Source organism: Gossypium hirsutum, chromosome D13 (assembly GCF_007990345.1).
Source record: "Gossypium hirsutum isolate 1008001.06 chromosome D13, Gossypium_hirsutum_v2.1, whole genome shotgun sequence".
NCBI lineage: Eukaryota > Viridiplantae > Streptophyta > Magnoliopsida > Malvales > Malvaceae > Gossypium > Gossypium hirsutum.
Window position 1 is genome coordinate 4829483 of NC_053449.1, and position 13156 is coordinate 4842638.

A 13156-nucleotide genomic window follows, 5' to 3' on the forward strand; every position below is an offset into this window, starting at 1 on the left:
GATATTCAACACAACCATCAATAATTTTATGTTTGGTATATATTTAATGCATATGTTTTAAAATAGTTAGATATAAAATATAAAATATAAAATAATTAGTACAAATTTAATCATGTAACTAGAAAGATGGATAAAAACTTCTGTAAAAAATAAAACCGCAAAAATTTTTCCCTCTTTGCCACAAACAAGTCACTTGAGTGGTTAAAAAATACTAATTGTGATTAGTTTATAGCCAATTAATAATTAAAATGTGGAAAAACTAATACTCCAACCAACCAAACGTGGCGTAAGTGTATTATTATTTATGAAATAAAAGAGAACTTAAAAGAAATATCATAATGATATATTACACGAAAAGTGTAGTTCACTGCAACTAAATTTCTATACTGAAGCTCCCTTCTAGGATTCCTAACAGCGTCAAGTTCCAACTCATAAACCCGTTATTTGCCTTGTTCCAATCAAACACCACCCGTAATGTCACCCGCCCATTACCTCTTTCCAAACAACATGCCTAATAAGACGACGGTGTGCCATTAGCATCATCATTGCCCTGAAAACGAACCCACTTATCTCATGTCCTCGATAGTAACTAATATAGAAAATAGTGAAAACTACAAATAGTTTGTTTTAGCTGACAGTAGCAACAATGCCACGCCTTGAGCAAGAATGCAGGACTTACCAAGGACAACAACATCATTTGATGAGAATGCATCTAGTTGGTGATCCTTCAGCACCAAGCAATCTTAATGGTAAGCAATGGACTGAATATATTCCAGGTTGAACGTCATCGAGTTTTAAACCTTCCACAAGAATGATATCCTGCGGTTGATGTCAAGTATCAGAAGTGCGCAGACGCTCGCTGTTTATATGACATTTCTAGCCTTCAATCATATTACTCAAAGCAAAACAACTAAGGAGACTTGCTAAGTAAGGCACATTAGAGAACCAAGTAATCCAAACATACATGATAACAAGCATACACAAAGATTCATGAACGTATGAAGCAGGATATCAAAATTGACACAGCAATCATACTGGAAAGCGATAAGTTCAGTGATGAATGAAATCATTATAGTAACCAAAACACAGCAGCTAGATAACACAAAAGACGAAGATTTCTTACCCGGCCTTCTAGGAAAACTATATGAGATGGAATCAAATCATCAAAGGCAGCAACAGATAAGTAATCAATTCCTGAATTTCAGAAAACAAACATGTCATCTAAACTACTACTAGCAAGCAAGAACCAAATTTAAAGGCAAATTTTGGAAGGCAATCATCTCACCAATAAATTTGATGTCAGTGTGTTTAACCAACCACTCTGCTCCATCCTTCATAAATCCAACGTAGCTTGTATCAAACTCTTTCTTGAACATTAGCCGCCTGAAAATCCACAAGTTTAGCCTCAAAATTTTCCTTCTTACAAGATTCCGTGGCGTATTTATATAATTACCTGTCAGTATTTAATGTTCTGAAAAGAACTCTACGTACTCCCTTTGGTATTTTCAAAGACTCCATAACCTCAGCTATAAATTTAGGAAGAAGAAAAACACGATAATAAATTTCCAAATATATAAATATATGGTCGAATTATAAATTTCATCATTCTATTTTTCAAAAAGTCCCCTCTAATTTGTGAAATTAGTTCAATTAAGTAGTATTTAAACCTGAAAACTAGCCATTCAATAATTTATATACAAGCAAATTAACAAAAACCTGAAGTTAAGTTCAAGCGTTTATCAACAACTGAATCAGATTCTTAGTTCTGAAAAAAATAGGTGAACCAAATTCTAACAAATTAATGTTCATAAAGGGATGACTTTATAGATACACCTAAATATAACCACCAAAATGAAAAAGAGAAGGCAAAGATATAGATACAGACCAGTAATGTTTTTATCCCTTGGAACATCTATCAACAGGGCAGGACCTGTAAGGTGAAAATTTTACCCAAAATAAAGAAGAGAAATAGAAATAAATTATATCAAATAAGTGAATTTTATTACTATTTTATTTAAATATTAGTTACCATTAAGTACTTCCAAATCTAGGGTATCGACATCGAAGCCGGCATCGAAGTACCGATCGATGACGTGTCCGGGAGCGTCAAGGTGGGTGCCGGTGTGAGTTGGGAGTTTCATCTCCGAATTATTAGCGAGGGAACCGTTCTTCATGCTTTTAGGCAACCATAGGAACTGTCCTACGCCGTCCTTGGATTCCCAAGACGGCATGTCGACGGTGTACCTATGGCTGATGTCGAATATCTTGCCGTTACCGTAGACTTCGCGACGGATGGGAACTGGATTCTCGTCTCCTCCGGATAGGCCACAATCAGTTGTGGAATCGGTGCCCGGGATGGAAGGATATGCGGTGGTGGCGGCGGCGGCGGAGATTAAAGCAGCTGACGAAAGGAGGAGGACGAGGAGGAGGAGGAAGAAGTGGAGGGGAGTCATCGTGGAAGACTAGGAAATGGGAAGTGAAGTTGGTTTTTTGCGTTTAAAATCTGCGCTCCACTCATTGGCTTGCTGTGCCGCTTTTAAGGGATCGTGATACCCTATGTTATTGGATTTTTCTTTAATAAATAATAATTTAGCAGTAAATTATAAAAATAGTTATTTTTATTTATTTCGGATTATTTTTTATTTATTTATATTTGAAATGTTACGTTTTAGTCAGTTACATTATTGTTTTGTTACGAAGTGGTTATTCTATCGTTGAACTTCGTTACCTCCTTAAAAGCAGTCCTTAAATGTCAACTTCGATATCCAATTGTTATGATAAAAATATGTTTTTAATTAAATAAATTTAATTTGAATTGCCACGTAGGACATTTAAGCTGGCATTTAAAACTCATTTGGACTGCCACATAGGACCGTCGTTAGGGAGGTAACGGAGCTTAACAGTAAAGTGATCACTTCGTAACAAAACGATAACGTAACTGACTAAAATGTAATCTAAGGCAAACAAAAATGACTATTTTATAGTTTACCCTAATTTAGTTGTTTTTTTAGTAAACAGAATAATTTAATCTCTTTATCTCTATCTATAAAAACAAACTATTAATATAACTTTTGTTGTTATCTAGATTTTTTGTTTTAATTTTTTATTTTTTTATAAAATTTATTAATTTTAATTTTATTAAAATAATTAGTTAAAAAATTATTTTATATTTATAATAAGAATTTTAATTCTATTAAAAACCTTTTATTAAATAAATATATATAATAAAATATTTAAATGATTAGGTTTGCATTAACCAAAAGAAAATCATATTACCTTTTTAAACCATAAATTCTAATTATTTATATAATAATTGACTTTATATTCATATACATAATTTTATAAATACTACATTTTTCTAATATATTATATTCTGACAGTCTACAAATTATTATAGTTAATTTATTGACAGTTAAGAAAAATAAAAATTAAATGGTGAAAATTTTTACAATATATCATTTTTACTTTTCGAAAATAATATATATTTTTACCAAATGCTTTAATAATAATTAGAAATTTTTTATTAGCAATATATTTGAATTATCAAAATGATTGATATATTTTAATTATGTTATTTACTTATTATTTTAAATAATATTATTTTATATTAATTATATGAAGTAAAATTATATTGTACAATAAATATGTTAAAAATGTTTTCTTTATGATTTCGGGTTTTTTTGTTATGATATTAAAATTTTCAAATAAGTTCATATATATTATCTATATTCAATAAATTGAATAAGGAACATTATTTTACACAAATTACAATAATAAGAATATAATATTAAAAAAATTAATTAAAATTTAAGCATGTAAAATGACATGTATCAATTTTTTTATTTAGAAAATGATCAAACATAGATCATTGATAAGAGTGTTAATTATTTTGGTTAATAGTTTATAGGATAATGAACAATTTAATTCCTATCAAAATAAGTGAAATAAATTAATCTATATAGTACTTGAACGAAATTTATCTAATGAAATTTCTAATGGAATTGTTAAATTGTAAGGAAATTTATCTAATTTCACTCCAGATAAAAATTGCAATATCCTTCGCCCAACGCAATTGTCAGGTCCAATTTACAAGATGTCATATTCGTTGTCGTAGCAACTACAGTTAAATACGCAGTAAATAATCATTCACACATGCAATTAAGTGTTAATCACATTCAAATCATGTTAAACAATCAATTTCGAGTCTTAATTGAGCTTATGAAAGCTCTTTTTGTCAACCCGAACACGAAATAGGACCAAATTGTAAAATTTTAAAAGGTTAGGGCTGACGTCGTGACATCATCTCTTCCACGTCGTGACATCGCCAAATAGTACGTCACCTCACGACCTCAAATCACTTGACGTCGCGACGTCACTTATTGTTAACTGACGTTGTGACGAGGGAGGATGGTCATCTGGACGTGGACCCTATTTTTGGTAAAAATAAACCATTTGTTACCTATTTATAGTTTCCAACAACAACCACTCAATATATTCAAAAATCAACACATTTACTTGATTCAAAACTGATCAAATCATGCTAAACAAGCTCAAATGTTCAAATTCAACATCTTAACAAGGCATTCAACACTTATTCATCAATTAAACTTAAAAATTTCAATGCCATTATAACCTAACCTGATGTAATTATCAAACCTTACATATTGTAATTAAACTTTCTATTTTGGTAATGCTTCGTAACCCTAATCCGACGACGAAAACAGGTTAGGGGTGTTACAGGTAACCTGGCACCTCTATATATGTTTATCTTGAATGAGCCTCTGATGTGAAGTGTACCTGTGTTTTGAACTCTTTTACGACGTTCATCGGGTAATGTGAAGCGTGTGAAATGTGAAACTTCAAAAGTTAAGAAATAAAAGAGAAATGGAAGAATTGACTATTATAATTGAAGTTCGCAATAACGAAATGTTGGATATAGAGTTGACAGGAGGAGAGTCGTTGTTTTATGATTTTCAATAAATTAGGTGCACCTACCTTATTGGCAAACTATGTTGATGGCTAGGTAAACGAATATATATATGCACCTACCTTGCTAGCGAACTGTGTTGGCGGCTAAGTAAACGAATATAAATATATGCACCTACCTTGCTGGCGAACTGTGTTGGCAGATAGGCAAAATGTATTTGTGTATTAAGTTATTATATAATTGTTTTGTGAGGCAAGTAGAGTATTGAATTTGTATGAGCTTACTAATTATTTTAAATACTTACTTTTAGACTACTTTTACCTTGTAGATTTTGGAACATTCAGAATGCGTGGATCATATCAGCAAAGAGCTCACACCATCCATCTTAAACCTTGTTCAATTACTGAATAAGCCTTTTATCAAATAAAAATCTATAATGATTAACTTTTACGATTTTTCCAACTTAGTTCTTGTACCTTAATTAACTATCAATTCAAGAAAATTCCTAGACCAAAATTGAATATAATACTATAATAGGCTCATAAATATTATTATATAATATTTACAGACTCAATCATCAGAAAATCAGGTTTTGGAATTGCCACTTCTGATACCACTGAAAAACAAATTGTTACAACCTTTTCCAGCACCGTTGAAAATCGAGCTATTACAAAAATGTAGAAGGTTATGGACCAAACTGAATAAAGGCGTAATTATTAAGATAAGTTTGTTATTTTGTCTTATATATAAAGCATTTTGTAATATAAAGAACTAAAACAAGCATTTAATGTACAAATTTGATGAATGGACTATTTTATTCCTTTAATAACATAAAAGGGACCAATTTGCTCATTTTTTCAAGTAGAGAGACTAAAATGCAGTTTAAGATATAGTACATCGACTTATGTTGCAGCTTCTTAGCACTTCACAGGTTCGAGCCCTACCATTAACATCATTCTCTAATGGGATGTATATTAAATTTATATATGAATATTGATCAAATATGCAATGCGATACATAAACTTTCATTTGATGCAATTATACACTTGATTTTTTTTATTTGAGTTCAGTTGTATACATAAAACTTTGATTTTAATTTAATTGTATGCATTGAAAAAAATAAATAGATCAATTTATTTTCATATTTGATAAATATAATTGTTTAGTTATGTAATAGATAAACATAAAATAATTCTACGTCACCAATCATGTTAGTTATTTGTGAAAATTAAAACGAATCAAAATTACATAAATACAATTGTCAAAAATAAATGTTTATGTATCATATTGCACATTGAATTAAAGTTCATGTATAGTTTTAGTATTTATCCCATTTTTTACATATTTTTTAAAATAATCTGAATTAAATTTAGTGTCGCATATTAATTCAACATCACTTATACTTGATCATATCATATTAATTGAAAAATATATATGAATCCTAAGTTGTAACCTATTAATCGAGTTATCACCTCCCCAGGAATAATTTGGGTTCAAATTATTATTGTACCAAAAAAAATATTTATGTATAAATTTTTTTGAAAATTACCATTTTTGTAGAAAACGATTTTTTTAGGAAACTTAAAAGTGGTAGTTTTTAATGAAGTTAGTTATTAAAAATAGGCTTAATGGATAGTTTGGTACACGTGTTTGATATTTTTTTTAATGTGGTACCTATATTATTTTTTGGTCAAATGTGGTATTTGTATTTGACAAAAGTTATAGATTTTGATATCTAAAGTTAACAATGATAACTTTTTAGTGTTTAATTCAGGTTTTAGGGTTGATTTGATGAAAGTTAATTGCTAAACTTTTTAGCAATTAACTTTCATCAAATCAACCCTAAAATCGAAATTAAAATACATTCATTAGATTGTATTTGGCAAGTTAAATAAATTCACAGTTAACACTAAATTTTTTTCTATTAACAAAATCACGAAAAATTCAAACCTAACAATATTAGCAATTAACTTTAATCAAACTAACATTAGAACCCAAATTAAACAATAAAAAGTTAACATTGTTACCTTTAAGTACCAAAATATATAACTATCAGTAAGTTGTGGATTTGACTCATGTTTTCCAATTTGATCATTTCAATCTCTATACTTTTCGGTTTTTGAAATTTATGTCTAGTGGTCGTAAAATCCGTTAACTAGAAAGACATTATTTTCTTAGTACTTTGTAAAAATAGCAAATTGGTATAACATTTCAACGTGATAATATATTTGTTGCATAATATTTTGAAAATAGCAAAATTTTACTTAATGAATTTAACAACTATTATTTGCCTCAATATTGAAATTTTATGTTTCAGAAAATATATAAAGTTATAAAAACCAAATTAGAGTTAAATTTATAATTACATTAAAACTATCAACCATTTAAAAATTAACATTGAAATATATGATTTTTTTTGGTGAATTACGATAACAAGGCAAAACCCGAACAACTAACGCGACTAGCGCAACTTGAACACATGCCACACTTGGAGCAATGACCACTATTGACCATCAAGCCATCATATAAAGTTCTATATTTTAAAATGTAATAGTTGCGGAATATATATATATACTTCATACCGCACATGGTAAGTATAGGTTAATCTAATAAAAATAATACAAAAATTAAAATAATTCATTATGTATTCTATTAGTTAAAAGAGAAAATATTTGGCAAATTATTAGTGAAGTTTTTAGATTTTATAAGTAAGATCAATTGACAAGTTTCCTATAAGAATATAGTAAAATATTTAAAAAACAGGAGACACGTGACAATTTTTTAAGACTACTTTTGGAATAACAAACTCATACTATCAATGTACCCAATGCTAACCATTAATTAAATAAAATTAAAAAATTAAAAGCATAACCATGAGTGAATCTGTTTAATGGGTCGAGTAATTTTTCTAACTTGATAAATCTGATTCAACTCAACTTGAACTTAAATTTTTTATTTTAAATAGTTCAAAATTAAATTAAATAATTTTAAAACATTTTATTTTATATTTTATTATTTTTAAATGAAAAATAAATTATTTTATAAATTAATATAAATTAAACCCAACTCAAATCCAACTGGATGGGTGATAAAAAGAAGATGACATCTGATGTAAAAGTTCCAAAATTTGGGGCATTTAATATCTGCCCTTTGGTCATTCCAATTTTGTGGCTGAAATGTGGCGAAACATGGAGAGTTGGGTGTGGGAGAACTGTTGAAAATATCTCAATTACGGATCTGTGCGTCCACTTCTTCCTCCTATATATTTAATAACATTATTATTTTATTGGCATTTAATAGAGTAAAAAAAATCACAAATAAATCTTTTTATTTTATTTTTTTGTTGATGAAGAAAATAATAATCCATATAATCAACGTTAGAACAAATTACTTGCATGTTTCCATGTAAGAAAGAATTCCGGGTAAGATTTGTGAATTGAGTTTTAATTCAATTAATATAAATATTATTATCAGTATAAGAAATATAGTTTTAATTCGAGTACGTTATAACGTATTATCTTTTTATTTATGAGTATTAATATGTATTGTGACAGCTAATTTCTTCATTTATTTAATGCTGATTGTCGGGTTGCTGCAATCTTATTTCATTATATTAACTTTTATCTCCTTTAAATTATTGGATTCTCGAGCAGCGTAATGCTTAATTATATTAAATGGATTAATTTCGTCAGCTCTCCTCAAACTATAGATCAAATTCTAAATTGGTCATATTCAAAACATTTCAATTGAATCCTTAAATTAAAGTTTCATTCCAATTACATTACTCTGTCAATTATCGGATTATTATTACATTGACAACTTGTATCCAACATGTTAAAGTAAATATATAGTGTCACTAAATTTTAGAAGGATTCTTTTTTTTTTAACATGTCAGATTTAAATTGCTTAAACGATAGGAACAAATGTATCTAAAATTCGACTAACATGTTCTCAATATGCTTTGTATCGTATTTGAGCTAACATTGAATTAATACGATACTAATATTTTGAAAATTTAATCAATGATTAAATTTCCAAAAATTAAAGACTAAACTAAAAAATATATAATTTAAGAACAATCAACCTAAATTAAACATAGTGTGTAAATATAAATAGTACAAAATTTGAGTGGTGTACAGTCCAAACCACTAACTTCCAAAAACCACATGGAAATTTCAAACTCCATAAGTTTGCATCATCGATTCACTTTCATTAAGCTCTTTTCACTTGCATTCCCACTATCTTCTTTCTTTGGCAATGGAAAACAAAAATTACACATCAAGTGAAAAGCAAAGCCCTGTCGCCATGTTCAACACCCTTTGTTATCTTCTTCTTCTTCTTCTTCTTCTCCACTTTTCTCTATCTCAGGGCCTGACTTTCCCGCAGGATATTTCAGCTCTTAAAGCCTTCAAGGCCTCTATCAAGCCAACCTCAATCCCTTCATGGTCTTGTCTCGCTTCATGGGACTTCGCCGCTGCCGACCCTTGCGCTCTCCCTCGCCGCACTCACTTCACCTGCGGCATTATTTGCTCCATTGACTCAACTCGTGTCACCCAAATCACCCTTGATCCTGCTGGTTACTCCGGCCAACTCACCCCTCTCCTTTCCCAACTCACCCAACTCACTATTCTTGATCTTTCTGATAACAGCTTCTTCGGGTCTATACCTTCTTCCATTTCTTCCCTACGTAGTCTCCAAACTCTGATTCTCAAGTCCAACTCCTTCTCCGGGTCAATCCCTGACTCTGTTACCACCCTGAAATCACTTGAATCCTTGGACATTTCTCATAATTCACTTTCCGGACCTTTGCCCAAAACCCTCAACTTGCTTTCTGGTTTGAGGAGACTCGATCTCAGTTACAACCAACTCACCGGTTTTCTACCTAAACTGCCTTATAACTTATTGGAGCTTGCTTTAAAGGGTAATTCTTTATCCGGGTACATCTCGAATTCCTCTTTCGATGGGTTAACTCAGCTGGAAGTCGTTGAACTCAGTGAAAACTCGTTCACCGGCACACTCGGAGCCTGGTTCTTTCTCTTACCGGCATTACAACAGGCAGACTTAGCCAACAACAGCTTAACACGTGTGGAGATTTCGAAGCCATCCGGCGGTAACAGCGACCTCGTGGCCATCGATCTCGGGTTCAACCACATCGAGGGAAACGCCCCCACCGACTTCGTCAACTACCCACAGCTGTCCTCTTTGACGTTGCGTTACAACCGCTTACGTGGCGCCATCCCATTGGAGTACAGCAAGAAGAAGTCGTTGCGACGGTTGTTTCTGGACGGGAATTTCTTGATCGGAAGACCACCGTCGGAGTTCTTCGGCGGCGACACGTGGGTTTCCGGTAGCTTGGGGAACAATTGTCTAGTGGGATGTCCAGGATCTTCGCAGCTGTGCAGTCCTTCGCAGAAACCTTACGAAGTTTGCAAGCAAGCTTATGGTCGGAAACCGATGGCTTAATGTGAGATCTGTCGGTCCATGATTTCCCATCATTTTTAATTATTTTATCTTAATATAGTTTATCATGTAAAAACATATACAGATGAGCCTAACCTAATTATTTTCTTCATTATCAATAAAATAAAAATATTACCACTACTCGGATTGCTCATCTTGAAGAAATTGGACAATTTTCCTTCAGGGTCCATGAATTTTACATGATTTACTTTTCTATTATTTAAACTGATTAAGTTGATATAATAAATTAATTTAACATCAATTTAATTATGAAATAACTAAAAAATATTGTTTTTACAAATTACCTTATATTATTATGATCTTTTTATCTTTTAGTATATATTTTTATATAAAATTAATAATATGAGATTTAAATATAACACCATAATTTTAATATTCAAATTTTATTATTTTAACTAAAACTTTATTTAGTTATTTAGTATATCTTTTATATAATTTTTTCACATCCATTGTAAGTGCGCTGTAATGATTAAACTGGTAAATTGATTTTTTTTAAAAATTTTTTTTAGTTAGATTTTCCTGACCGAAGTTCAGTCCGAAAAGTAGGAGGATATAGTCAAAAATAGGTCTAAAAATGAGTTTAAAGAAAAATAAGACCCGTTTTCTAAATGGGCCAGACTTCGGGTAAATTTTTTTGACTTTGAGTCCAACCCAACCCTAATTTGTAAAAAAAAAACTTCTGTTGTTTTTTTACTTTTTTTGCCATTGTTTTTCATTGTTTTGCTATCATTTCATTATTATATTGCTACTATTTTGTTATTATTATTTGGGTATTGTATAACTCTTATTTTATTATTAATTTTGCTACTATTTTAGATGTATTTGCTTGCTAAGTTACATTTATCTTAGTGTTATTTAAGTATATTTTAAAAAAAAATCATTTATTAAGAAACGTTTATTTTAATATTTTTAGTGTATTTGATGTATTATATTTTTTAAATTTACTTTTATATAAAAAATAATATAAAAAACTTAATATAGGTGGATCAGGCTCGAGTTTTAGTATTTTTATCTGGGTTGAATTTAGACAAAATTTTAGGCTTATTTTTCGAGTTAGGCTAGGCCTAGAAAGCAAACCTAAATTATTTACTTACTCCGGCTCGATCTATGGACAACTCTACTTCCAACATAAAAAAAATATAATTTATGTAAGCATGATAAGTTAAAAACAATATTGTTATTTCTTGGTCTTTAGTTTAGTTGACAAATGTGAAGGTCTTGAGTTTTGAGTATCTAAATTCGGGCCTCTTCATAGATAATTATTTCCGTGAATTTTAAAATCTCATCAAATGTGATTGTTATGTGGATTTTAGTGCAATAATTGTTTGAAAATAAAAAGATAAAAATCTAATTTAAGCATAATAGAAGGATGAAAACCAACATTTGACCTATTCAATTATTAGCGACAAAAGGATACAGGTTAGTGGCAGAACTGTCAGAGATAGTTTGGTGGATAATCTTGGGGAAGTTAAACGATTAAATAGCTTTGTGATTACCAATGATGCAGTTCTGATTACTTATGAATGAAGCATGAAAAAGAGGGTTCACTTTTACAGCTTGGGATGGGTGTTTTAGATTCCCTCAAAAAGTAATAATATTAGGGTATAAAGTATCATTTAATTCTTTAATTTCATAATTTTTTCAATTGAATCCTTGAATTTTTTTATTCATATTAATTTTAAAATTTGATATTTTATTTAATTTGGTCTTTAAATCTGGACTTCATTAAAGTGTGATAGCGTGTCACTTTAAGGTTATATCATATCATCATTTTAAAATGAAAAAAGAGATTAAAATATGCTATAGGTTTCTACTTTTCAGACTTTAAAATTCAAGTCCAATTGTTAACACGATTTTTTTTGGTTAAATTTGTCAGTTTAACATTTTGAAAAAAAAAACTCACTCGGTAATAATATAACTTAAAGGAAGATATTATAATGAACTTGGATTTAACAAAATGATTTTCACAGCACTAATAGTAGGATTTTAATTTTGGAATATGAAAAGTAGAGGAGCTAAATTCTTAAAAATAAAAATACATGGATTAAATTTTAAAATTTTGAAGAGTACAAAGAGTTATGTCATATTTTAACCTTAAAAATAGAATCTAAAAAAATTATATATATATATATTAAAAAAAGTAGATAATAATATGGTATAATCTTAGAGTAGCATATAATAAAACCTTAACGGAATCCAATTTTAAAAACAAATTAAAAAAAAGTGGGTAAGTGATCTAATGCAAAGAAAATATTCTAAATTCTCAGGAAAAAATGCCTGTTTCAACTTTAAAATATGCTTTTTGACGACTTTTTTTCACGCCAAGACTGAGGGGGAAAAGGCTGTGGTGTTTTTACAAGGTGGCTAATGGGGTGTCTGGTCCATGATAGATCATGAAATTTAAAAGTTAATCTTTATCCTTTTACTTGAAATTTATAGTACTCTAATACATTAAAAAAGTCTTTAAATTACTGTAAGTTCTTATATTTATTTTGTTATTAAATAAGTTCTTAACCTATTATTTTTGTTTATTTAAACCCTTAAATTTAATTGAATTTGTCTCTTTTTTTTGAATATTTTATGCTTATGTGGAAGATGACATGGCAAATCTTTAATTTTTTTATTTTTTTATTTTATTTTTACACGTGTAATGATTTCTCTTTTAGAAAATTTATTCTAGATCTCCTATTAAACATTCGAATGTATGAGATTTGTTTTACTAGTGAGATGAACAATGGGAAGAAAATA

At 29.6% G+C, this 13156-nt stretch overlaps 2 protein-coding genes across 2 annotated transcripts; one reads left to right on the plus strand and one right to left on the minus strand.

Annotated features, from left to right (window-relative positions):
• Positions 1-282: 282 nt before the first annotated feature.
• Positions 283-2550, minus strand: LOC107894297 (cyclase-like protein 2). The gene is made up of 7 exons (XM_016819579.2): positions 2030-2550; positions 1886-1930; positions 1454-1526; positions 1286-1383; positions 1124-1194; positions 680-819; positions 283-550 (listed from the first exon to the last, which is right to left on the minus strand). Exons 1-6 carry the CDS (start codon positions 2451-2453, stop codon positions 694-696), a joined length of 837 nt encoding a protein of 278 aa, XP_016675068.2. The 5' UTR covers positions 2454-2550; the 3' UTR covers positions 283-550; positions 680-693.
• A 6361-nt stretch (positions 2551-8911) lies between these two features.
• Positions 8912-10528, plus strand: LOC107894298 (leucine-rich repeat receptor-like protein kinase PEPR1). The gene has a single exon (XM_016819581.2). The coding sequence runs from the start codon at positions 9185-9187 to the stop codon at positions 10388-10390; it is 1206 nt and encodes a 401-aa protein (XP_016675070.2). The 5' UTR covers positions 8912-9184; the 3' UTR covers positions 10391-10528.
• The last annotated feature ends 2628 nt before the right edge of the window (positions 10529-13156 follow it).